Source organism: Lacerta agilis, chromosome 3, assembly GCF_009819535.1.
Source record: "Lacerta agilis isolate rLacAgi1 chromosome 3, rLacAgi1.pri, whole genome shotgun sequence".
Lineage (NCBI taxonomy): Eukaryota > Metazoa > Chordata > Lepidosauria > Squamata > Lacertidae > Lacerta > Lacerta agilis.
The window spans coordinates 88,146,125-88,173,239 of record NC_046314.1 but is presented as its reverse complement, the minus strand read 5'-3'; the positions used below and the strand labels follow the sequence as shown (position 1 = coordinate 88,173,239).

The window sequence follows — 27,115 nt, the reverse complement described above, 5'->3', positions numbered from 1 at the left end:
TGTTTACATGCCTCCATATCAGAAAACATCTTGCATTACAGCATTAGTGCCTCAGGACCAGTGGAAAGCCAGTTTTACAGTGGGTTCCTGTAGGAAGCATGTGCTCACAATGAACTAGACATATGTGCACTCATCACACATGGCTGCACACATATGAGGTAGAAATTATTTATATGCAAATATGAGATTTATATAGGAAACCCACCTTGTGTGAAACAGCCTTGAGAGAGCCCTTGTGGGTGTATATGTGCATTGAGATGAACGACTGTGTGGGAGACAACCAAGAAATGTCATGTGCAAAAGTGTAGGTGGGCCATGCTTGTGTTGTAATATGTGCCAGGGGAAAAAGCATGTGCACAATGCCAGAGCAAATAGCATATTCTGGGACATCTTAGCTAACATATTAAATCCTTTTATGAACTTCAATTCCTCTTTACTCACCCCATGCAATGTGATGGCAACAACCATTATCCTATGTTGCTATAAGGAACACAACATTGCTCTGTGACTAAAAAGCTGCCTACAACACTATAATGACAAAGACGCCTCTAAGGTGGTTGTGACCCATTACCACCTTCCAAAGGACTGCTACTTTCAGTAATCTGCACCACAATCAAAAGCTTGTTTACTCAGATGTCTATCCCATCCCTAGGATATCTGTTTTACTATGGCTATTTTGATAGCTGTCCACATTTTGCTGCACCTTAAGGTGTGTTCCCATTGCTTGAGACTGCAGCTTTCGTTTACCTTGTGGCATGGCCATACCCTACTTTTTATTTTGCACATTGCTATACTACAGATCCTAGCAATGAGACAGTGTCTTCCAGCACACCCAAGGGAAGCAGTCAAGCTTAGGAGGTACAGAAAAGGCTGTGTGGCACACGCGGCTCTGTCCTCCAACAGAGAGTGGCAGGTGTCACTGTGGTCTAAACCACCAAGCCTCTTGGGCTTGCCGATCGAAGGATAGGAGGTTCAAATCCGCACGTCAGGGTGAGCTCCCGTTGCTGCATCCCAGCTTCTGCCAACCTAGCAGTTTGAAAGCACACCAGTGTGAGTAGATAAATAGGTACCACTGCGGTGGGAAGGTAAACGGCATTTCCATGCACTCTTGCTTCTGTCATGCTGCTCCAGAAGCAGTTTAGTCCTGCTGGCCACATGATCCAGAAAGGTGTCTGTGGACAAACGCCAGCTCCCTAGCCTGCAGCGAGATGAGCGCCACACCCCATGGTCGCCTTTGACTGGACTTAACCATCTAGGGGTCCTTTACCTCTGCTTGAGGCAGTCACCTTACTCTGGTCAATGGTTGGGCCAGCCCTGTTACTTCTGTCCTGTTTTGCTCCAACAAACCCATGAAAGGAAGCAGAGCCGTCTTAAGGGGATCTGCCGCCATGGCGCGGCTATCCCTCCGGCGCCCCCGCCATGCCGCCTCTCCGCCGCCTCCCTCCCGCGCTTGCCGCCCCTTGGGAGGGGGGTGGGCGAGCGGGGGGGTGAGGGGCGTGGCGCTGGAGCGGCGCGGGGCTCTGCGCGCCCTTCCAGCGCTTCCGGGATGGGAGGCGAGGGCGGCCGGCTCGCGCTCCCGCGCAGCTCGCGCTCCGCGCGCAGCTGGACGGCGCGGCGCTGCTGGGCAGCTCGCGCTGCATCGGGCGGGCGGCCGGCTGCGCGCGGGAGCGCGAGCCGGCCGCCCTCGCCTCCCAGAGCCCCAGCTGGAGTGCTGGAAGGTCGCGCAAAGCCCCGCGCCGCTCCAGCGCTCCAGCTGGGGCTCTGGGAGGCGAGGGCGGGCGGCTTACAGCCCGCCCGCCGGCGCGCGAGTGCCCGCCTGCCCGTGGGGGCGGGGGCGGGTTGGGGAGGAGGAGCCCGGTATGCCGGCGGGCTCGCGGGGGCGCCCCTGGGGCGCCCAGCGCCCTGGCGCACCGCGCCACCGGCTTCTATGGATGAGACGGCTCTGAAAGGAAGTAGAAGCTGCTTAAACTACCTGCTGCCACACGGAGACTGCAGGCTGCAGCAAGCGCCATGTTTCCTCTATGCCACTACTGTACTGCAAAGTTCGTCACTTTATCTACATGTGCATTTAGCTATAAATTTTGTTGTTCAGTCATTCAGTCGTGTCCGACTCTTCGTGACCCCATGAACCAGAGCACGCCAGGCACGCCTATCCTTCACTGCCGCTATAAGTACCTGTACAAATTTTGTGTATATCTGAGCCCTCCTCCTGGTGATAGATTGCCTCTCTCTTTCGGCAATGCTTAGGTGGCTATGGCGGGAAATGTATTAAAGTTGCCTTTAATGAAATCCATAAACCCTTCCCTGATTCCCTCCCCTTCTTTTTTAAAAAAAAAAATTCATGGCACCCCTGTGGCTTCTTAAAAACGGTAGCGGGTGGGTATCGCAAGATGTTTTCTATCATTTGAGCGCCGGATTGAAGGTGGGGGGAGAGCGCTCGCTAGAGAGTTTCGGTGAGGTGAGGCGTCTGAGGGCGGGAGGAACGGGTGGGCGAAGCCGGCACCGCGCGCTTTTCGCCGGGAAGGCCAAGCGCGTGCGCGGTGGCGCCGGCCAGACCCCTTGGGGTGCTCGAGGCAGCGTGTGTGAGAAGGGGGAGCGCAAAGTGCGTGAGCGAGGGAGACGGGGAGCGCGCGCTCGCTGTCTCTTTAAGCCGCTCACTCAGGAGCCTGGGCGCGTGTTCAGCGCGGCGCCTCGCCTGGCGCGCCGCTCCGCTCTCCCTTCACTCGCGCAGGGGAAGCTTCCTCAGGCAGACGCGGACGGGCGCTCCGGCTCCTTGCTCTTGCGGAGACCCTCCGCGGGGCGCGGCCCGCTAGCCTCTCCCTGCCCCTCCCTCCCTCCCTTGCCAGCCCGATTCAACAGGCGTCATGGACCACGGCCCCAAAGAAGGGGACTCGGCCGGGGCAGCTGCTGGCGACGCCGCTCGAGGGGCTGCCGCCGCCGCCTCCTGCTCCGGCGGCGTGGTGGTGCAAGTGCGGGAGAAGAAAGGACCCCTTCGCGCCGCCATCCCTTACATGCCCTTCCCGGTGGCCGTCATCTGCTTGTTCCTCAACACCTTCGTGCCAGGGCTAGGTAAGCAGCCCCTGCTCGTGGCGCCTCAGCCTGAGGGGGGGGGGTGCCGCGAAGAGGCAAAGCGCCCTGGGCGGTAAATGGGACGCGCCCAAGGCGTGGGAGGGTTCCTGTGGCGGCTCCGGGGGAGATCCCTCTCCGGGCTGGCTGGCGAGCGGGCGGGGATCTGGGCGAGCATGTGCCAAGGGGCTGCCCTTGGAGGCTGTCGGGGCGGCTGCTTGCCTCACAGCGCCTCCTGAGAGCGGAGCCTCGGAGTAGGCGACCGCCTTCGCGCCCTCTCGGCTACTTTTATTGACGAGCAGCGGCCAATTAATTCCCTGCAACCTGCTGCTCTCGGTTACTTGGGAGATGTGAAAGTGGGTCGCGGATGTGAGATCGCAAACAAGTTGTTCGAGCGGCGGGCAGAGAGAGACGCAAGTAAGCTGGTGGGAAGAAAAGTACTTAATATGGGCAAATGAACCCACACAGGGATAGATTAGCCTCCTTGGACAACGTTGCTTTTTCGCAGCTTGGGATCTGGGGGACATCATCTTCAACCTAAAATGAACCCTGCTGGATCAAATCTAAAGTCCACCTAAGTCTAGCATCCTGTTTTCCCAAAGTGACACAGCGGATGCCTTCTGGAAGCCCACAAGCAGGCTCTGAGTGCAACCTCATTTTGTTGCTCTGTGCCACCTTTTACACGCACTCACACACTCGCGCGCGCGTTACTCGGAGGTACATTGTCTCTGGACATGGAAGCTTTCCTATAGCCATCCTGACTACTAGCCATTGATAGCGCTTGCCCTCCATATTAGGAATAGGTCTTAAAATTCTGTCAAAGGCATCGAAACTGGTGGCCATCGTCGCTACAACTTGTGGCGCGCTGAATTCCACAAGTTAATGATGCGAGCGTGTGTGAAGAAGTGCTTTCTTTCGTCCAGCCTGAAGCTGCTGCCGAGCCGATCGGTTTCTTCTTATGCCTGCAGCCATGGTAATGATCATCAATAAAGTATTGGTGTTTTGAGTGCGAAGCTCAGGGCTGCAGTCTGCATTCCAGGACGTAATCCAGAAACCCCAAGGATAACATTGCTGGTTCTGCATCCCCATGTCTGCCAATCTTGTTGGGACACTTACAGATAAAGGGAGGCGGAAGCAACTTTGGGTTAGCATATCCCCTACCTGCAGGACAAACTGCTCACTGTCGGCTTCTCCGCTTGTTTTGTTCGCTCAATTCTCATGCAGGAAGGTGGCCGCTCTTCCATAAAACCTGCAAGGTTTTATGAATGCAAGGAGGAAGAAGTAGAACTTTTTCAAGGGGTGAAACATACCGGTATTCCTCTTGAGTGGGAAAAGGAGCCACATAGCTTCTTTGATCAGCTCTGAATAGAAAAGGGAGGGCTGAGGGGAGAGCAAAATCTTAAGAATGTCTCATGGGTAAGGCTATTGCAAGAAGCTACAAGCTTTTATAGCTGCATAGGAACAAATATTCAGTGAAAAATAGCTTTCCTGATATGTAGCGGCAGTAAGAGGGATTCTGTCAATGCAGTAAACTGCATTTCTACCTTTGGTTGGAACAAAAGTGGCCATCGGACAACAGGATTAACTGTTTTCTTCCCCCAAACACCTGTAGGCATGCAGTTTCATATGTATTTTCTCTCAGCTGGGATGCCTTGACTTTTAAACCCACTTGTATATACTTTTGGGGAGAATATATGGTGGGGATTAAACAGTACACTGAAAAGGATGCTGCATAGTGGGGCAGGGTCATGGTGGCTCAGCGGCAGAGCACATGCTTGGCATGTAGAAGATTCTAGGTTCAAGCCCCAGCATCTCCAGGTAGAGCTGGTGGAGACCCTGGTCTGAAACCCTGGAGTGCTGCTTCCAGTCAGTGTAGACAATGCTGATCTAGATTGACTCCGAATAAGTGAGAAATAAATTATAGTGACAGCCAAAAAGATGACTGAGTGCATAAATGATAAATAACCCCTTCTAAACTGAGAGCTGGCAGAGCCCCTTCTGATTGCAAGGTGACCAGCTGTCATTCAGTTGTACAGTGTTGAGCGAAACGAGGTGTTAACAGATGTTAGCATTGTTAAAATTATGTTTATATATTTTGTGTTTGTGTGTGGCGTGTTGCCACCTTGTAAATTGCTCTGTAGCCGGAGGATGTTGTTGCAGAATAGGCTCTGTGGGTTCTCTTGAGCTGTGGATGGATTTTGGAGGACCCTGGACCTACTGAGATATCAAATACGTTCTCCTGTCTAACTTTACTGGTCTCTGAATGGTGAACTAAGAGAAAAAAAGAAACTCTCACTTATCCAGTTTGTATTTTACAGAAGCAACACATGTAGCAGTAATTGGTTCTCCACAGCACGCTATCAGCAATAATATTAGCAGCCCTGTATCGGGAAGCTTTTAATGTGTGATGTTGTGTAGTGTTTTGTATATTCTGTTGGCTGTCACCCAGAGTGGCTGGGGCAATGCAGTCAGATGGGTGGGGTACAAATTATTATTATTATTATTATTATTATTATTATTATTAATAATAAAAATTAATTAATTGCTGGTAGTAGCAGTAGCAGTATTAAAGGATTTCTACCATTAGGTCTTTAGCCTGGGATGCACCTATCAATGCCTGGGTCTTAGTTTGCTTCTCTTTAATCCATTGTGCACTAGCACCCATTATACTTTTTATCCCACACCACCCCCTTTATTCTCACAACGACCCTGTGAGGTAGACTAAGCTTGAGACAAATTCACTTATCAAGAACCGGAGACGCACCCTATTTATTTGTTTGTCCTACTTGAAGGGTCAAAACAGTTTCATTCTTCCATCACAGTCTAAAATCTGTTTCTGTATGCTTTTTTAAAAGGTTAATATTCAGGGATATTTAAAGGTTTATATTCTTATGAGGGGGCATGCAGCCTCATCCTGTGTATGGTGGTTTATAAGTAATCTCCATTGTGTTCATTGAAAGCTCACTCCTAAGAAACTGGACATAACATTGCCACCTTAAAGTAGTGTTAGAAACTCATATACTGTATAAGCTAGGCACCAAATGGTTCCTGAAAGCAAGATTACAGTCACCAAAACGGAATGTCTAGTTGCCATTTGGGGGTAAGACAGCTCTAAAATCTTATTTTTTAAAATGATGGACTGACTGTGACTGATTATCAATTAAACATCTGGCTAGTTCAGATGACTACTAGATCCAATGACAGTCCATATATATACTGTGAGCAGGGGAGTGGGTTGGGGGAAGCGAAGCTATAACAATTACCGTAACTATAACATTGTTCACTGCTCCTACTCAGGCTGCACAGAAAAAGCATTTAGGTTTCTGAAATTCATTCCAATTGTGCAGATAAAATATAACTGATAGAATTCTCCAGGATGTGGTATTAGTGTGTGAAAACCGTCAAGATCCAGTTATCCCCAGGCATGCACCTCCAGATGGTGGAGATATCAGGCACTATCCTGGCACCCAGGCATCTTCACTTGGTCGCAAATGGTTGATAGCCAGGTGCAAAATGCATCTGACACATGGCTGATTTCAAGGTAAAGGTAAAGGGACCCCTGACCATTAGATCCAGTCGTGAACGACTCTGGGGTTGCAGCACTCATCTCGCTTTACTGGCCGAGGGAGCTGGCGTACAGCTTCCGGGTCATGTGGCCAGCATGGCTAAGCCGCTTCTGGTGAACCAGAGCAGTGCCCGGAAACGCCATTTACCTTCCCGCCGGAGAGGTACCTATTTATCTACTTGCACTTTGACGTGCTTTCAAACTGCTAGGTTGGCAGGAACAGAGACCGAGCAACAGGAGCTCACCCCGTCGTGGGGATTCAAACCACCGACCTTATGATCGGCAAGCCCTAGGCTCTGTGGTTTAACCCACTGCGCCACCTGCGTCCTGGCTGATTTCAAACACTGCCTTAAAACCTTGCATTCTTCAACATGACTCACTTTTTGTTTGATATGGCTTTTTTTCTTAATTCTGTTACAAAATGAAATGCTGTTGCTATTTTGTATGTTTACAAAGGTGTCCTTAAAACACACAAACACACACACCACACACACACACACCATACAGACTGAATCAGCAATACTTCTTTGCTTTTCTGTCATTTTTCACCTCTCCGAGCACAGTCACAGAGAAGGGAAGCAGCAGAATGTCACTTTAGTTGCATCAAAATTTTCCGCCTCTTGGAGTAAAAGCACATTTATGCTCCATATGCTGAAAGAGGAATTAATAGCTTGTACTTTACTCAATGTCTTTCACTTGTTTTTAAAAGTAATGATGGAAATGTCACAATGTGAATGTTTAAAGTGTCTGGGAAATGATGCCAAAGCTCTTGTAATATCTAGCTACCTCTCTTGTGCATTTGTACCAATACAAGAACCCAATTAGGGAAGCTGTAGTTATTTAAAACAACCTTTGTGTTCTAGCAGTGTGTTTTTGTCCTATTTTAGCTGTTTTTATTATATATTTGTAAATCACCTCCAGATGCATGTTAAAGGTGATTCAATAATAATAATAATAATAATAATAATAATAATAATAATAATAATTTAGAAAGTACATAGGAATTCTCACATTTTCTTTTCAGTGTACTCTAGCATCGAACCTGTACTAGAGGTTTGGCTAGAACAGAATCATAGAACTGTAAAGTTGGAAGGGATCTCAAGGGTCGTCTATTCCAATCCCCTACAATGCAGGAATTGTTTGTGCAATGTGGGGCTTGAACCCGCAACCCTGACATTAAGAGTCTCATGCTGCACCAACTGAGCTATCCCAAGGAATGGATTGTTCGTTTCAATTCTCCATTTGTGGTATCTCTGCTAAGCCACTGAAGCCAACCTTTTACAAAATGGTAATCTGTTAAAGTATGGTGTTATATATATATATATATATATATATATATATATATATATATGTGTGTGTGTGTGTGTGTGTGTGTGTGTATGTATATATATATGTATATATGTGTATATATATATGCAATGAACTGAACCCACCATATTCTCTGCATCTTGAAACAAGAAATCTATGAGAATCTGATCGCACATACTTTGGATATTAAAGTTGAGGTTATGAGTCATTTCTGAGAAAGTTAGCTATTGGGAGGGTTTCTACATTCACAAAGAATGGCTAATAGAGGAAGTGACTTTTCTTCTTGTATAATGGACAAAATAGAGGCATGTGACTCCCCAGTTTCCTCGGCAGTCCAGGAGGGAGGGAGGAGGCAGATGAAGAAATCATCAGGTGCTTGTTTGAAGTGTGCAGCTTCTAATGTATTCAGCTCCATTTTATTAATGTTGTGAGCTGCTTTGAGGACTTCAGATGAAAAGTGAAAATAGAATCTAATGAATAAACCCACTTCATCCCCAAGGGCAGAAGTACATATAGTCTACATAGCTGCCAGTTGGGAGGTGGTGATTTACAAACTTGCTGCCCAGGGCTAAGAATGTTAAGTTGCTATTTCTTTGGAACTACGAAGGCTAGTGGCTGTCTGAACACTTGACTAATAATCCCTTTCAGGGGTGCCAACTTGAATAAAATACCGTAGAATGGGGGGGGGGTAAGCATGGGTAGTGCTGAGGGGTGTTTTCTTAATTTGGAGTCCCCCAAAATTGGAGTCCCCCGTCTTATACACGGAAAAATGTGGTATGTGTCCCAGTCTTAATATACCCCCAGGGTATAATCTTTTATATGCTTACTTGGTGGAGAGGGTTGTGGTAGGGCAGCTGCACGTATTCTTGGATGACACGGATTAGTTAAATCAATTCTTCTCAAAGAGTGGAATGTTGACATGTGTTTTAATCTGGTTTTTAGCTTACTGTTGATTTTTTTTTTTTAAAAAAAAACATTGTAAATAGTTGATGTTTTTATTACACTCAAGCAGTGAATAAATCTTGTGAAATAAAGAGATAAATACACCCTCACATCATAATTTGTTCTGGCAATGATTTTAATGCCAAAGCTCTTGTCTTTATGAAAGTAAAAGCAGTCACCCATGAATTTACATAAAATTATGTATGTACATATAATATGACTTGAGTGTCTTGTGATGAAAGATGCTCAGCAGAGTGTAGTTATGACAGAATGTAACATTAATTAAAATTATTTCAATAAAAAATGTCAACTCCAGGGATGAGAGCTTTATTTTATTCTACCTCTAATGGCATAGTGGTGTGAATTTAAATGACTCAGTGGTGTGACCTTCTCCTCAGTTAGTTTAATTACTTCTGTTTTAAACAGAGCCCTTCTTAAAGTTTTTTCTGTCCCCTGGCTAAATTTGAAGTCTCTTCCATTATGTTGAACACATCATTCTATGTTGGGGGCAGGGGAAAGAATCCTGACCTAGGAGAAAATGTGGGACACGCAACATGTCCTATATATGTTTTTACTATGCTACATACTATGTAGAATTGTGCTAGTTATGACCCCCCCCCCAAAAAATTGGTTTTACGTTATTTCATATTTTCTTACAAAGGAATAATAATAGGTAATAATAAAAAAACTTTTATTTATATCCCACCCTCCCTGGCCAAAGTCAGGCTCAGGGTGGCTAACATCAGATACATAACATTGGTATAAAATCAAACAATAATTAAATTACCTCCTAAAAACATCTCAAAATCAAATTAAAGTCTAATTAGATGGCTTTCCACAGGGTTAGGGTTGGGAACAGTAAGTATTCTCGGAACTGAAATTTCAGCCTTCATGACATAGGAAAACAGCCAAGTGAACAGCTATTTTGGTGGAGGAGGGTCAAGATATTAACCGATAAGCATGAAATTTCATATATAGCTATATAATCCCTAGTATAGTAAGATAAGACCTTCGGAGCAGGCATTCTCAAAAAAATTACCAAAAAAAAATTGTTCCTTGATAATCACCCCTTCCATTATGGAACATGCCCCCTTGCTATGCCCCTGTCCCCAGGGCTAACTGGCCAGGTTAGTCATGCTAGGCCAGTAGGGAGACCAGGGAGGAATTTTAATGTAGGGACCCAGAAGGGTTTCTTCAGAAAAAAGGGAAGGGGAAAAGGAATAGGGGATCAGGCTAGATTAAAGGCCAGGCGGAATAACTCTGTCTTACAGGCCCTTACAGGAGGTCAGGTCCCGCAGGTCCATGTGTCACCCATGGACACATTGCAGACAATGCCTTTCAAAAATATTGTAACTAAGCAACAACTTATTTTGCAGCGTAAAAGTTCTCTTTGGCTAGGGGTGGCAATCGGTGTACCCTACCTCAGTTTTTAAACATAGAACTGAATTAGGCCATCATCATGAGGTAACAAGCCCTTCTCCTCTGTAGTGTTACAACCACCTTGAGCAGGAATAGCTTTGGTCCATTTGACTCTTATCAAGTATATAAGGGTTTAACTGCACTTATTGAACTAATAATAATAATTTATTTATACCCCGCCCATCTGGCTGGGTTTCCCCAACCACTCTGGGCGGCTCGCAACAGAATACTAAAAACAGAATAAAACTTGAAACATTAAAACTTCCCTTCTAAAAGTCAGAGAGTTGTTTATTTCCTTGACATCTAATGGGAGGGCGATCCACAGGGTGGGCGCCACTACCGAGAAGGCCCCCTGCCTGGTTCTCTGTAACTTCGCTTCTTGCATTGAGGGAACCGCCATTGAGGAAACCTATGATATTTACTTGCTTGTTACTTTCCAGGATGAATTTGTATAATGACTTTTTAAAAAATCTGTTCCATGCCATGTTTTTGCATAATCTGATTATTGTAGTTGTTTGGCTGCAAACTGTGCAGAGATTGTACCGGTAACTACAACAACTTTAAATATCTGGAAATAAATAAAAATATTAAGTTGTGAATTTTAATGAATGGAGTGCTATTGATGTGGATCAGAGAATGAACACACGTGGGAAAAGACTCTGCTGGGTATCTGTTAATCTAATTCATCCTTTAATTTAATTGAGCCAGATGCATTACAAAGATTAAAGTGAAGGTGAAAGAGGATGAATAGTAGGGAAAGGGAGGATTGTTTTATTAAAGTTTGGTTTTGAAAAATGTTCACACATCTGACATAGCCCAGTGGTGCTCATAAACTAAGAAATGGGGTTCACTTCAAACACAGCTAGCCTGGAAGCTGAGCAGACTTGTGAAGGAGGAATGGAGAATTCTGTCCTTCTGCTAGCTGCCTTGCTTTCCTGTGTGGACTTCAGCTGTTAAAAATAATACTACTATAGCAATCTAGGGATCTAGTTACTAGATTCTAGTACCAGGGCTGTTCTGCAATGAGAGCCACATTTGGAGTACATTATGAGCATGGTGCGTATTCTGTTTTGCAAATCTATTTGTATAAATTTGCTTGCTATTTTCATAAGCATGGCAGATTGCAAACTACAATTCCTCGATATGTTGCAATTATTACTAGAACTAGGAAAGATATCTTGACAAGGTGTTGTGGATGGTAAAAGTCAGCAAGCATTTGTAACAGTCACAAACTCTTAGCTGCAGGATTATAAAGCCACTGGCTAACTTTAGGATGAGCCAGTATTCCAGTTTGAATTATCACATGAATGTAAGTATCTTTTAAAAATAAAGAATTATAAGAACATTATAGCCTAACCTATGTAGGTTGACTCAAAAATAATAGGTATTCGGAAGGGCTTATTGCAACATAAGCATGGATAGGATTATTGGACCTTCTCCAAGAACTGGACTGGGTTTGTTAACTGTTTTCCATAATAAAAACAGCTGCTAAGCAGAAAACTGTATCAACTGAAGATTTACAGAACTGTTGAAAGACACACAAACTTGGGTTTTAATGGAAATTCCCACATTTCAGGACTAATCAATGTGAATCACTATTCTAGACTACGCTAAAAGTTAGAATAGTTGTAGTTTTGCAAACTATTTTACACAAGCTGACCCGGCCATGCCTTGCTGTGGCTGATTTGGTGAAATGGAAAAGTAAGATACAGTATGAAAGAGAAAGCATATGCTTACCTACACCTGATCTCGTTGAAGTTCAGTCTGCGTGTTCTCCGTTTGCCCCTCCTGTTTTTGTCTTCATTTCTACAACTTATTATTACTACTATTTTAGTCTATGAGGTTTCAGAAACTCGGAAGCGGAGCAATTAGCATTTTCAGGCAGCCTCGCTCTGGAGCCGGCCGAGGTGACGCCCCATTTTCAGGCAGCCTCACTCTGGAGCCAGGTGAGGCGACGCCCCAAATGTGAGTAGCAGCGTTGTTGTCCAGCCTCTCTCTACACCTGGTCGAGGCAGTGCCGCAAACCGCGAAAATGACGATTCCGCCCGTCGTGGCTCTATACCCGCTGGCAGAGGCAGCAGCAGCGTTTGCGGCCAGTCTGCCTGTCTATTGGATGGTGGCAGTGACGTCGGGAGAGGAGGAGGGGTCAGAAACGGGTGTGGTGTGCTGTGCTGTTTAACGTCCACTGGAGGGTGCTATATTTTTTGCACAAAATCACATTTTTACATGGGAAAGGTGTGGTATTTGTACAATTTAAGTACATATGATCACTCCCATATGGCCATGGAATGTTGTGGCCAAATTTGAATGGAATCGATCAAGGGGTTACGGAGAAAGGCGATCGTTAACAAACATCCAACTTGAACGGTTTTATATATATAGATAATGGTATGAAGATATTTTGTAAACAAAATAGGCCTAATGCAATGTGTTTTCTAAAATTTACTAACAGTTTAAAATGACCCCAGCCAGAGATTTGATAAACTGTCAATCCAACCCAGTTTTGTGTTTTTCTGCATGCAGGGGGGAGGGGCGGGCAAGTGTTTAAGTGTATTCATAAAAGAATGGATTTCGGATTTCATAAATGGGTCTTGTTAATTTGCTATTTTTAAAATACTTGTGAGACCTTTCCTGTTGCCATGACAATTTCCTCTCCATAAACATGATTCTGTGTATCTCTTTGTGTTCCTATCTTACATTCCTTGATAAGAATATAGGCACCCTACTGAATTAGACCAAAGGCCCACCTGGACCAGCATCTTCTCACAGTGGCAACCAGATGCATATAGGAAGCCCACAAATGGGACCTGAGTGCAACATGCTCCCCAGCAACTGGTGTTCAGATGCATACCATCTGCAGTACTGGAGGTAGTAGGCTGACATCATAACTAGTGGCCATTTGAGAGGCTTATTCATGAATTTGTCCATTCCCCCTTTAAAGCCATTCAAAAAGGTGGCCTTCACTATATCTTCTGGGAGTGAGTTCCATAGTTCATCATGTATGCACCATTTTAAGAGATCATTTCCTTTCGTCTGTCCTGAATCTTCCACTGGATGTTTCCAGGTCCTAGTATTTCTTCACAGTATGCATAAAGTTATACATTCAATTTACCTCCTCCACCACCACCACCACAAAAAACCCAGGTCTGGGGGAACTTTTTGGTCCACTGGACCAGATCTTTATATCCCCATCCTGTGGGCCAACTTTGATAGCATGTGTCAGCGAGTTCCTAGTGGGGAACTTGTTCAGGAACCCAAACAAAGCAGGATTTATCTCCTCTCTCATCAGTTCCAGTTGCAGGAACCTGCTGTGTCTCTATTTCTCCCACAGCTGACATCACATATTATGTCAAGGGTGGGGCAGGTATGTCCCCCACCTGTTCTAAACAGAGGTTCCCCACCTGTTCTAAACAAAAAAGGCCAAGATATCATAGGGGAGTTGCTCCAGCTCCTTGAAGAGCATCAATCATAGCTGTGCCCAGTATTCCATGTGTGGTTGCACCATAGATTTGTATGATGGTATTGGGCATAAGCAGTTTTATTTTCATTCTCTTTCCTAGTGGTCGCTCACAGGAAATCCACCGTTTTCACAGCATTTTTGTCAAGCTACCAACTATGACAGGGCCTGCCATCTGCCCAGTCACTGCCAGTTGAGTATATGTGAAGTTAGGATTTTTTTTTTTTGCCCCAGTGTGTGTCACTTGGTATATATTGAACTTCACTTGCTATTTAGCTGCCCGTTTACCCATGCAATGCTGTTTTTATTCTTGCCACAAGTCAATAAAATTGGCTGCCTCACTTCTCCCCTATACTGTACCTTTCAAGTGAGGTATGGGAAAGAAGTATTGGATAGTTCAGTGGGTGTGGGGCATGAGTCCATTAGTCTTTCGGAGATTAGTAAGAGTACCTTATATGCCTATGCTTGGTAGTAGCTCTTTGCATCTGGATTGCAATATTGTTGAGTGTGAGTGGTTAATGTATGAGTGGTTGATAGAGACAATGTTTGAGGTAGTGAATGTTTGTAGTGGCCGTGTGAAGTAGATTGTGATGAGTGAGGGATTGTATATGTGCATTGATTGACTCTGTCCATTTCGGGTTTATTTTATGCAATTGCTTAGAAAGATTTGCAAAGCTCTCTTAAGTGGTGTACATAAGAAAAACATGAATAAACACAGCTAAAATCCACAAAACTGTTGGTTTTATCTATTATGTGGATAGTTATCTGTAACACAAAGGGACACACGCAGCAGAAGAGGAAGTGAATCCCAGAGAAATGATTATTGATTGGTTCTTTAATTTCTATATTGCTTAATATATTAAAAAAATACTCTAAACAGTGTACAGAAAACTGAAGCAGCAGCTGATAAATAAAATGTTGCAAAAATACACAGTTACATATAAAAATGTTACATTAATAACAAAGTTACTAATACCGGTATCTAAAAATCAGTTTAAATTCATTTTTCTTCTGGCACACTCTCCCTCTCAGCCTCTAGGTCAGGGGTCAGCAAACTAAGGCCTGTGGGCTGGATCCGGCCCAATTGCCCTCTGGATCTGGTCACGAACAGTTCTGCAATCACCGCTTGGATCCCTCACCGCAGCGGCGTCTCTTCCCTCCTCCCTCCCTCTTCCTGGCTTCTCCCTGCCCTGTGGAGGAAGGAGGCTGGGCTTTGATAGGAAGCCTCGCTGTCCACCTGCCGGCCTCTCCCCATGGCCACGCTGTGGGCTGGAGCTTGGCACACCTGCTGGCCCTGTGCCTGGTGCCCGGGAAAGCTGACCCGAAAAGGAGAGGCGCCGCCACCGCCGCCAGTTCCCAACCGCAGGCAGAGCGGCAGAGGAGGTAGGCAGGGAGAGGGGAGGGCCTGGGGGAGAGGGGGAGAGAGAGAAGCCCCCTCCGTTGCGTGCGCACTCCCATGCTCGCAGTCTGGCCTGCCACTAGATCTGGGGGATGGGGACAGGCTGTGCCCTATTCAGCTGTACTCTCCACACCCAGGGTCTGGAGGGCTGCATGAAATTAGGCTGCTGTAGGTTCCCTGCCACTATTCAAATTGTTCACAATTCTAGATGTTCTGATGAGAACATTTCTGGGGAAGTATTCAGAAATGGCCTATAATAAGCAGTGATGTGAACAAAGTTGCATATGAGTAATATTAATATCTCAAAACTGTTTCATAAGGATACCCCAGGCAACAATCCATCAAATTCCATCATTGCTACCACCTCCTCATATACTTAATACCTGTCTTGGATTTGATTTACTGTGTCACTCATGTAAGCATTGAGGCAGCTGGAAAAGTCCACCCGTCTATCTTCATAGCAGAACAGTTTAAGTGTATAGACTCAGGGCAGGGAACCACAGGTCTGGGGGGGCCACTGCCTCTCTGTCAGGTCACTCTCCACAGGCCTCAACTCTCACCAGCTCTGCTCTGCACCCTGCTCAAGTACTTTTACCGATTTGGAATGTAATAATGGAGATATGTGTATCTGTAGAAACTCCATGTCTGGAATGCAGCCTGTGCAAAGAGTTGCATTTGTTTTGTATGCCCATCCAAACCCATTTTGCCTCTGTCCCTGCCCCCCACTAGCATGCCCCCCCAACATGTAGTTCATGAGGGAATGTTGCCCTTGGTTTCCCTACTGCTGCTGTAAAGGGAAAGCTAACCCTTGTTAAATGTGATGAGGTGCGGTGCTCAAAAACCAGAGACACTCCCGTCTCCATGAATTAGCAGAGAACTGGAAGCTTAGCCGATGCATGGAGAGATTTTACCATGCAAAGACCACACAGAAACAAAAGGCTTCCTTCGGTACAGTTTACTGAGGTTTAAAACGTACAGTTCATGCTGAGATGCAGCAAGGTCCAAAACGTAACTCTTTAAACCCCCTTGCCTACACACAAGTACATTTGAAATACGGTAATAGCCCTTTTAAATATGGTGGGACATCTTTACCAAGGGTGCCAACTTGAATAAAATATTGGAGGAACCTAGGTAAGCCCTGCCCCACATAAGTGATCACAAAATGGGGCACACACACACCATTTGAATGGCTATGTCCATGAACTGGGGGGAGCTGGCCCCCTCAAATATTTTATTGGGGGGCAAAGGGACCTTGGCCCCTAGGAGTTGGTTCCTATGATTCTTAGCATATTCTGTTTACCATGGTGATTTCCCCTTCAGGTCCCCCTCTGGAGTGTAAGTACTAAACACGGGATGGGAAAAATTCCCTTGCAGACAGACATCAACCTTTTTTCATTTGTAAGTTTTTAACAGCTGCCTTATCTTCATAACAGTGAAAGCCAGAAACTTGTGGTTAGCATAAACCAGACTTCCTTGTGTATGCATTTGTAAAGAAAACAAAACTGTAGCAAGATTGGAGGAAAGGAATCTAAAATATTGCAAAAATGGAAAACGGCTGAGCAAACTCCATCTGGAGCTGAGGCAAATTTACCACTTCATGAATTGATGATGACCATAAAAGGGGGACGGGAAAACCCTATTCTAAAGAGGCATCTGTTCTGGACATGTATATGACCCCAACACAGGAGGAAATAGTACTTGGGTCTTGAGAATGGAATGGAATGAAAGAGAGGGGAAAAGCTCTGATACAGTAGTTTGTTAAGCAGTCAGTACCCAGGAGCCACCGTTTGCTAAATAATGAAGATGCCTGTCTTAAGACAAACATAATGTGAAACTGTAGTTTCTCACAATAGAATAGTTTAGTGATAGAGCACATACTCAGGTCCCAGTTTCAGTCCCTGAATCTCCCAAGTTATAAGAATCATGTAACTGGTGATGGAGAAAGTGTCTTTCAGGCAGAAATCCTGGAGAGCATAGACATAATGGGAGTGAGGTGGTCAGTTTTGGTAACACCTTTGTAACAGTTGCAATAGTTTCCTGTGCATTTCTGAGCACAATTAAAAATGCTCAATTTCAACCTTTTAACACCTTAAACAGTTTGGGCTCAAGCTATTTGTTGAATCACTTGCCCATGTATCAGGTTTCTTGCACAATGAGGCCTAAAATGGAGGCCCTTCTTGTGTATCTCTGAGGTTGGTAGCCACAAGGAAGCAGAATTTCTTTGCCTCACACCTTTGGCACTCCCTGCCAGTGCATCTACCATAGGCTGCCATGCTTCAAGGATTTTGGACTAGCCGGCTTATTCTTTTTGTGAGCTGAACTATGGTTACTATTGCTGTGGGGGAGTGTTGGTTGACTGTGTTGGCTTTTACTTTGAGAGGTTTTGATGCTTTTTGTATTTTTATGGTAGTGAGCCACCTTGGATTTGCATTGTCCCGAAAGGCAGCCTAGAAATATTTTAAAATAAATTAAACTCAATTAAAATTAAATTAACATTATTTACTTACCGGGCTCCAAATTGAGCTGAAGGAATTAAAAAAGAATATACTGTATGCTGCTACTTCTAAACAGAGAACCTGATTGTGAGTTGTGTTTTCCAAGCGAGCAAGTAACCAAGCTTGGAAATCCAAGAATAACATAAGCAAAATTTACTTTATACTTCACCTAACAAGAGGAGCTTAATTTTTTATTATTTTAGGTACCTTGCATTGAAGTGTTCTGTAGAATAATTTGTGTAAAGGAGGTTGGGTGTGGGAATAAAATCCTAGCAACATGAGGCTTCTACCAGTGATTGACAGGAGGTTTGCTAGGTAGTGGGTAGAAACTGCCAGTTGCAAGTTGTGAGTTACAAAGAAGGTGGATTAGTAGGCTTCTACTATTGATAATTAATCTATATAGTAGTATATGAGGGTCCCAGGTAAGTGCAGATACCTGCAGCGCTTAAAATTAAAATAGATGGGGGCTGCAATCCTAGACACATTTATCAGGGAGTAAGCCCCACTGAAAGGGATGCAGGTGGCGCTGTGGGTTAAACCACAGAGCCTAGGGCTTGCCGATCAGAAGGTTGGCGGTTCGAATCCTTGCAATGGGGTGAGCTCCGGTTGCTCGGTCCCTGCTCCTGCCAACCTAGCAGTTCGAAAGCGCATCAAACTGCAAGTAGATAAATAGGTACCATTCCGGTGGGAAGGTAAACGGTGTTTCTGTGCACTGCTCTGGTTTGCCAGAAGCGGCTTAGTCATGCTGGCCACATGACCCGGAAGCTGTACGCCAGCTCCCTCGGCCAATAAAGTGAGATGAGTGCCACAACCCCAGAGTCATCCACGACTGGACCTAATGGTCAGGGGTCCCTTTACCTTTAAGCCCCAGAGGGCATGCTGAAATTTACTCTGAGTAAATTTTGTGCTATGGGGATTGGTGATGGAGAGACAAATGAGCTAGATATTCTGCATTGAACGCAGTGTCCTGAGAAGCTTAGGTTTTGGAACGGGCTGCAAATAAAGGCTTGGAAAATGGTAGTATCTAGTTAGAAACTCAAAATCTAGATATGTCATTTATTTGCTGGCCACATCTACTCCTAACTTCCATGCTTGCTAGAAACTGCCATTTCGTGGTAGCTGTTTCTGATAAACACCTGCATCTAATTTTGTTCCTTTAGGGCAAACCCGAGGCATTACTTTTTGTACTCAGGAAATGAAACCAAGATTCTTCTATGCCTGTATTTGAATTGCGAAAATCGTATCATATGTTAGGTATTTCTAATACATATAAATAAATGGGTTTGGGGGGGGGGGTTAGCATCAGATGCTAAGCTGATTAGTGTGAGTAGTCATTATTCAGGGCTGAGTCCTCTCCTCAAGGTCCCTAGAACTTAAAAATTTATGCAGCGGAAAAGTGGGGTCCATCTTGTTTTTAGGTTATGAGCATATAAATGCACGCAGATGAACTTGTATGTCACCATGCAGTACACAACATGCCATTTCATACTCTCTAGCGGCTGGGACATAATCATGACTTTTAAATGGGTGGCGGACAGGCTTTTGCAGAATAAATGAATAAAGTAGGCAGGGTAGAGCCTTCAGCCTTGTGTAATAATGAGTCTTGGGAAGCTATATTTACAAAAACAGAGTTTCAAACATGTACCTATTTTTATCTAAGAAATGCAGGAAAGTAGTGGTCAGGATGTTGGAGTTCAGTGCTATGCCTTAGGCCTTTGCCCATCTCTTGTATAGCAAAAGCAAAATAAATTCTGCAAAATGAGCAATTATTTTCTCAGTTTCTCACCTCGGGTTTTATGTTTTTGTTTTAATGCAGAAGGTACCTGCTCCAGAGTTTTGACTCTGTGGGTAGCAGCTACACCAACTACTTTTGTTTTTTAGATTGATCAGGTAGAATGGAGCATAGACAGCAGAGCCAAGAGATGCAAAGCACACATGCTTTGCTCGAAATCCCCAAGGGCTTAATTTGCAGATTATTGCAGACCTTATCAAGGTGCGTAGAATGGTAGTGTGCCCAAGCTCCAGTTTGTTCATGAGATCTGTTCACCAGAGGTAAGATGGCAGAAGTGGGTCTCATAAGGTGGGCAGTACTGAACCGCAGTTGCTCTTTTGAAGTGGTTCTGGCTCAGGAGTTGCTTACCCCTGCTCCACTTACCAGAGGCTTCATGTTCTTCTGGCCTTTTCCCACCACACTTCTGAAATGCTGGGAGGGCCCTAGGGTGGGCAACCACTAGGAGCAGTGTGCTACATTCCACACTGGCTGCCCGTGCTCTCCTAAACTGTCTCCTTTCAAGGCTGTGACAGAGCCCAATGACATCATTGGTAATGCGTCCATATTTGTAATGGCTTTAAATGAAAAAAGCCTGTTTTGGGCTTTAATTGACAGCAAACCATAAGCAAGTAGGGAAAGGGGGGTCTTGCTTGACTCCTTCCATCCCTGCCCTGCTTGTTTATGAGCGTGGCCCCAGTTTCTAGGCTGTCAGGTCAAAAACCCTGGTAGATTTATTGATTGATTGATTGATTGATTGATTGATTGCCTTTGAATCCCACCTTTCCTCCAGGGAGCTCGAAGTGTGCACAAGTTTTCTCTTTCTCCCCATTTTATCTTCACAACAACCCTGCAAGGAGGGTAGGTTAGGTTGGGAGTGAGAGACTGGCCCAAGGTCACCCCGTGAGCTTCATGGCTGAGTGGAGATTTGAATCCTGGTCTCTACCAGGTCTTAGTCCAACACTCCAACCCCACTGGCTCTCTAGATCTGCTTCCTATTGTCATAACAGTTTTGCCCTGGAAGAGGGTCAAAGAACATCATGCTTTTGCAAAAAGAAAGGGGAAGATTGGGAAAAAGAAGAAATAAGCTCTCAAGATCATCTTTATTCTCCTTAACCTCTACAAGAATCCTACTGAATGGGCAAATGGAGCATTATGGGGTTGGGGTAATATTTCCCCCCTCCCTAATTATAATTCTGGTGGCTCTTCCTGTGCAGTGTGTGACATTGGTGTGCACAGAAACATGCAGATAGCCCAAGTAATAGCAGACCCTTCACTAGAAGGCTGCAAAGTCAATGCAACCTTCAGCCTGTCTAGTGAGAATAAAAATGAAGCTTAGATAAATGTGCACACACAAAGCATTTTACTGGAGGGGAAAAAAAAGTAATAATTTTAAACGCAGTGTTTAAAATTTGAGTTTTAAAGGCACAGTTGGGACTTGTTCCCTAGCAACGGTTCGCATCTAATCCTTGTGAATGATGCCAACGTTGTAAAAAAGCTGCCCTGAAGAATAAAATGAAGGGAAGGAGGCTAGGAAAAAAGCTGGTTGGGTACAAGGAATTGTGAGAATCTTTCAGAGTTTGACAGGCTCTGCCAATGCAGAGAGAGCAGGAGTATTACTTGTTAATAGGCAGCTGAAAGCCAGTTCACACAACCATTATGGCTACTAGCCATGAAGGCTATGTTATATACCTCCATTGCCAAAGGCCATATGCCTCTGAACACCAGTTGCTGGGAAGCCCGTGTGGGAAGAGTGCTGCATTCATGTCCTGCTTGTGGGCTTCCCATAGGCATCTGGTTGGCCACTGTAAAAATTGGAAGCTGTGCTAGATGCACATTTGGCCCAATCTCACAGGGCTTTTCTTATCTTCTGCATTGAACTGCCCCAGTTGGCACCTGCTTCTTATTTGTTGGCTGCAGGCCATGCGACTCCTTCTCCATGAACAGCAGCTTCCATGCTGCTGCCCACCTCACACTGAAGTTGGCTTACAGTGGTGCAAAGAGCCTGCAGCTTCTGTTTGTGGTGTACATTTGTGCCTCGAGACTGGAAGTGCCACTGGCGAATATTCTTTTTGTTGCATTCATTTATCTGGGGGAGAACCAAGTGCACCACTTTGAGCTCCTTGGAGGAAAGGCGGGGTATAAATTGGAAAAAGAACGAACGTATATAGCACTGTTCTGCCAATGTGTTCAAGGCGGTTTATAAGCTAAAATAATAGCATGCAAACTGACAGACACAATACAAAATGGGAAGCTACCAGAAAACTCACAAACAACAGAAGACTCTGTGTGTGTTTATTTCAGTGTGTGTGTGTGTGTGTGTGTGTGTGTGTGTGTGTATTCACAATTACAGGGTGTAGGTATTAGGGATCACGTTATGGCTTCATGGAAGGCATAAGCTTTTGAGGAGGGAGTTAAAAGAAGCAGGAAAGTGTGGAGTCATTTGAGAACAAGGAGAGCTTCAGACAGCTGAGGGTGGTGGGGCTTGAAGAGAGAAGGCCACGAGCAGAGAGAGATCTTGAAACAAAAGTAGAGAACAGTGCTATGAAGATCTTACAGCTCAGGTGTTGCATAACTATTATATTATCACCTGTGTTAATGGTTATAGTTGCATAACAGTGATTGAAGAAGGCCAGCTACCAAAGGGCAAGGGTTAGGATTGATTTGTGAAAACCAAGTAGAGAGCTCCTCGTTGGCAGCTCCATTCACGTTTCACTGCAGCTATTGAAAGTGTACGGTGAAGGGGTGTACGAAATGTGAATTGAGTTGCAAACTCTGTGGGAGGTAGGGATGTGGGAGAAATTCAATTCAGCTCATATTTAAAGGCGAATCTCTAAAATCTGAACTTTCCAAAACAATGTAAGAGCTGAAATGCAACCATCCTTCCAAATTCACACTTACTCGAATTTTGCGATGCAGTTCTCCGACCGACCATTGTTCAGAAAAATGCATATATCCAGTTAACATGATCAAAAAATGAACCTATTAGTGAAAATAACACACAAATGCATTATGTTAGGGGAAATTGGTTGCAGAAATGTACACATTTGTCAAATGCATATATATATATATTTGTGGGCCGGGAGTGGAGGAAACTGACAGAAGGGCCCCCAACTTAGCTGACATAAAAGGTTTACAATCCACTTGCCTTGTAGACACCGATAATGAGTTTCTAGCCAGGTTACAGTTCTTCTTTTAGACTGCAAAGGGGGTCACAAACTACCTTCATCTGGCTGCAGGAGATCAGGGGAAAATACATTGGTACAGAGGTTTCTGAATTTAGATACAGAAAAGTCCAAATATTATAAATAGCTGTGTACACTGCACAGTTAATATTGTCTCCCAGGGAAGGAATGTGACTTGGTTGCTAATAATCCACAGCATTTGGCAAGCAAAACTTTTATCTTTTTTTTGAAGGGAATTAAGGACTTTGAAGGGTGGGGGACAAATCTTTAAAATGTTATAATATTATTTGGGTCATAATTATCATTCAAGTTGCTCCTACCTGAGACCATTGAAGCGGTAGATAATGGACACAACCTTCACTACAGTATTTAAAACTATACATTCTCATGTGACACTAAACCCTAGTTCAGTGCTGTGTGTACAAGCTGCAACAATTTTGAGTGAACCACTGGGTTTGTGCACTCCCATCTCATCTTCCTGTGTGGCCAGGAGAAGCGCTTTGCTAGCATTTAGATTTATTCCTGGCTTGCTACATACAAACCAGAGATTGACCCGGTTTTGTGATAAACCACAGTTTTTAAACAAGACAACTTCAAAACATGGCTCCTAAATCTGGCCTATTTAACTCTGATAAAGCATGATCTCTGGTAACAACTATTTGGGATCCTTTGAAAGTGAACCAAACACTAGCAAAGTCCTTGAGGCTGAGGCATTGTTCCAGCTTGTGCCTGAGGAGAGCGAGAAAAATTCTCGGGGATGACTCACACCCCGGCCATCACCTCTTTAATCTTCTACCCTCGGGCAGGAGATATAGAAGTATAATCAACTGTACCAACAGGCTAAAAAATAGCTTCTATCTGTGGGCTGTTAGGCTGTTGAACGGAAAATAACACAGCGAAATTGACTTGCGAGGTGGTATGTTGTTCAATAAGAGATTGAGTGTTGGGGAGGGAGGCTTGTTTAATTTCATTGTACATAGGTTGTACAATCACAATAAAGGTATTATTATTATTATTATTATTATTATTAAACCAGAGATTCCCAGGTTGGTGCCCTCCAGATGTTGTGAACTACAGCTCCCATCAGCTTCAGTTAGAATGGCATGGCCAGGTATGATAGAAGTTGTGCATTAGTTTAGTGATGTATAATTTCATGGTTCTTCCTAATTGGTTGCTCTGCACACCAACTGTTCTCTGGTGTATGTTATGAATTCAGAAGGAAAGGTCCAGGAAAAAAGAAGGAGGTGTTGAGCTATTGGTAAGTGCTTCCTGGTGATTGATGGACTAGCCCTTGAGTGCTGTTCGTTGTCCTCTATGTCTCAGAAGCCCCACTGACATCAACTAAAATTTAGTGTCTTCAGTCCCATGTTGTCGAATATTCTTCCAGCAGAGGTTAGGCAGGCATCTTTGCTGCTAATCCAAACTGACATTTGATCCAATTTAGCTTTAAAAATTGGGTTTGCGGGGAAAGATTGGGGGGGGGACCACATGCTCGGACATGGAGCGTTAAGACGCAGACCTCTGCATGGAAAGTGTGGATAAACCACAAGGCAAGTTGTAGGGGCATTTGTAGGGCGTGGCTCATGATTAATTCTTAGTTCTTTTGTGGTACACTTTGAATGTCTGGCCCTTCCCCCTGTGTTTGAAAATGTTTATTTTTTAAAGCTTTGTTTAAAAGCCTGAGTGTACTGGAAAACGCCAAACTGCTGAGACCATGGCAGCCCGCAATCTTGATTTCCTAGAGCAGGCATAGGCAACCTTCGGCTCTCCAGATGTTTTGGCCTACAACTCCCATGATCCCTAGCTAACAGGACCAGTGGTCAGGGATGATGGGAATTGTAGTCCAAAACATCTGGAGAGCCGAAGGTTGCCTATGCCTGTCCTAGAGGTATCTATACATATAAATTAGCATATACAAATTCAATGGAACTTTGTGTTATTGGCCTATGACCCTGACTCCTTAAGTACCCAGCAACACCCTAGGCAAGTTGTAACACAATTTTCCATATAGCCCTTGAAAGTATGAAATCTGAGCGTGTTCTAGTCTGTACCAAAGCCAAGACACTTTTATTGGTGAAGTTGTCCTAGTAGCACTGGTATATCTATGAACTTTACTTGGAACAGGCAGATTTTTCTGTAGAACATAATGTGCATTAAAATTAAGGTAACATGTCAGAGCTGCATTTAGGGTTTTGTTTTTTTGTTTTTTTTTTAAAAATAATCTTTTGAATGACATTAACAAGCTTTGGCTATCAGATCAATTTCTGTAGCAGATATGGCTAAAAATACTTGTCAGCATGTGTGTAGAATTTTACAATGCCGGTATGCAATGCTGCATCTAATATAACAAGTAGAAGTATACATGGTGTGTTAGTGTGTGTGTGGTTGTGGTGGTCAGATGGGAAGAAAATACCCCATTCTGTTCACAGAACAAGAAAGAAAATGCAGTTGAATTAACTTCAGTGCCGTGGTTATTTGATATCTACATTCAGCCCTAGAATAACTGCAGAACAATTCCAACCCCCTCACCCACCCTGGGACCTTAGAGTGAAGGGCAGGTAATAAAATAATAATAATAATAATAATAATAATAATAATAATAATAATAATAATAATAGTAGTAGTAGTAGTAGTAGTATTTTTTTCTTTTAAAAATGTTTGGGTGTACTCTCATTTTCCTACTCACATTTAAATATTGCCCCACATTGAGGACAAACTTAGATTCACAAAATGTTTAGGGGTATGCGTACCCCTGCGTACCCCCAGAAAAAGCACTAATAATAATAAAAATAATAAAACAATATTCAAGTTGCAATGTATGGAGCAAATTAGCCAGATTCACATGTTACTCTTGGTATTTGTAGCCACATCCTTTCTGATGCTGCCTTACCTTTCACATCTACGTGCGTAGATCTGAGCCAAAACGGTAGTGCATGCCACACCTTTTTTCAGTCTCCCTGTGAAATGTGTCCCCTTTTATGGTGACTTCACGCATTCCTTTTGGAAAGGGTGCAAAACAAATTGTGAAGAGGCAGGGTGTCTAAGGGTAGAGAGGTGGAATGTGTCCCCATCGTTGATGCGACTAAGCTGATTCTCCTTCACCTTATTTAGTTGTATTTAGTTGACTAGCTGAATCAAAGTGAGAAGGGGATATACACCTGAAAGTTGGCCATCTGCACTGCTTTTCTTTCAATGGGATGTGCACCCTCATTTTGCACAACTTGTTGATAACTATGTGTGGCTAGAGTAGGCAGTGAAACTTCCTCTATAATCTAGCCTGGCAGGGAGCATCAGCCCAGTTGCTTGGGCTTTAGGAATGCATTCCTTCTGCCCTTCCTCCCAAACTTGGACATGAGGGACTGTGGGAGGATTATTAGTCTACATAACTTTTAGAAGACATCTGAAGGCAGCCCTGTATTGGGAAGTTTTGAACATGTTTGATATTTTACTATGTTTTATATATGCTGCAAGCTACCCAGCCAGATGGGTGGGGAATAATAATAATAATAATAATAATAATAATAATAATAATAATAATAATAATAATAATAAGTCCCCAGTGACATCATTGTATAGCTGCCAAGCACTATGGGCATATGGGCAGTCTGGCCAATTGGATTTACTTTTGGTAACTTAGACGTAAGTCTAATTTTCATATTTTAGATCATGAAGAGGTTAATGAATGAGAAGTGATTTTGTTGTTGTTCAGTCGTTCAGTCGTGTCCGACTCTTCGTGACCCCATGGACCAGAGCACGCCAGGCACGCCTATCCTTCACTGCCTCTCGCAGTTTGGCCAAACTCATGTTAGTAGCTTCAAGAACACTGTCCAACCATCTCATCCTCTGTCGTCCCCTTCTCCTTGTGCCCTCCATCTTTCCCAACATCAGGGTCTTTTCTAGGGATTCTTCTCTTCTCATGAGGTGGCCAAAGTACTGGAGCCTCAACTTCAGGATCTGTCCTTCTAGTGAGTACTCAGGGCTGATTTCTTTGAGAATGGATAGGTTTGATCTTCTTGCAGTCCACGGGACTCTCAAGAGTCTCCTCCAGCACCATAATTCAAAAGCATCAATTCTACGGCGATCAGCCTTCTTTATGGTCCAGCTCTCACTTCCATACATTACTACTGGGAAAACCATAGCTTTAACTATACGGACTTTTGTCGGCAAGGTGATGTCTTTGCTTTTTAAGATGCTGTCTAGGTTTGTCATTGCTTTTCTCCCAAGAAGCAGGCGTCTTCTGATTTCGTGACTGCTGTCACCATCTGCAGTGATCATGGAACCCAAGAAAGTGAAATCTCTCACTGCCTCCATTTCTTCCCCTTCTATTTGCCAGGAGGTGATGGGACCAGTGGCCATGATCTTAGTTTTTTTGATGTTGAGCTTCAGACCATATTTTGCGCTCTCTTCTTTCACCCTCATTAAAAGGTTCTTCAATTCTTCCTCACTTTCTGCCATCAAGGTAGTATCATCAGCATATCTGAGGTTGTTGATATTTTTTCCGGCAATCTTAA

At 44.2% G+C, this 27,115-nt stretch overlaps 1 protein-coding gene across 4 annotated transcripts in view; it reads left to right on the top strand.

Annotated features, from left to right (window-relative positions):
* The first annotated feature begins 2,507 nt into the window (after positions 1–2,507).
* STUM (stum, mechanosensory transduction mediator homolog) overlaps positions 2,508–27,115 on the top strand; it is a 43,803-nt gene continuing 19,195 nt past the window's right edge. The window contains exon 1 of one of the 4 annotated variants that reach the window (XM_033144654.1): positions 2,508–3,069. In XM_033144654.1, coding sequence (XP_033000545.1) covers positions 2,865–3,069 — 205 coding nt within the window. In that variant the 5' untranslated portion in view covers positions 2,508–2,864. The remainder of the gene's footprint in view (positions 3,070–27,115) is intronic. The other 3 variants (XM_033144651.1, XM_033144652.1, XM_033144650.1) reach the window with 3 other exon arrangements.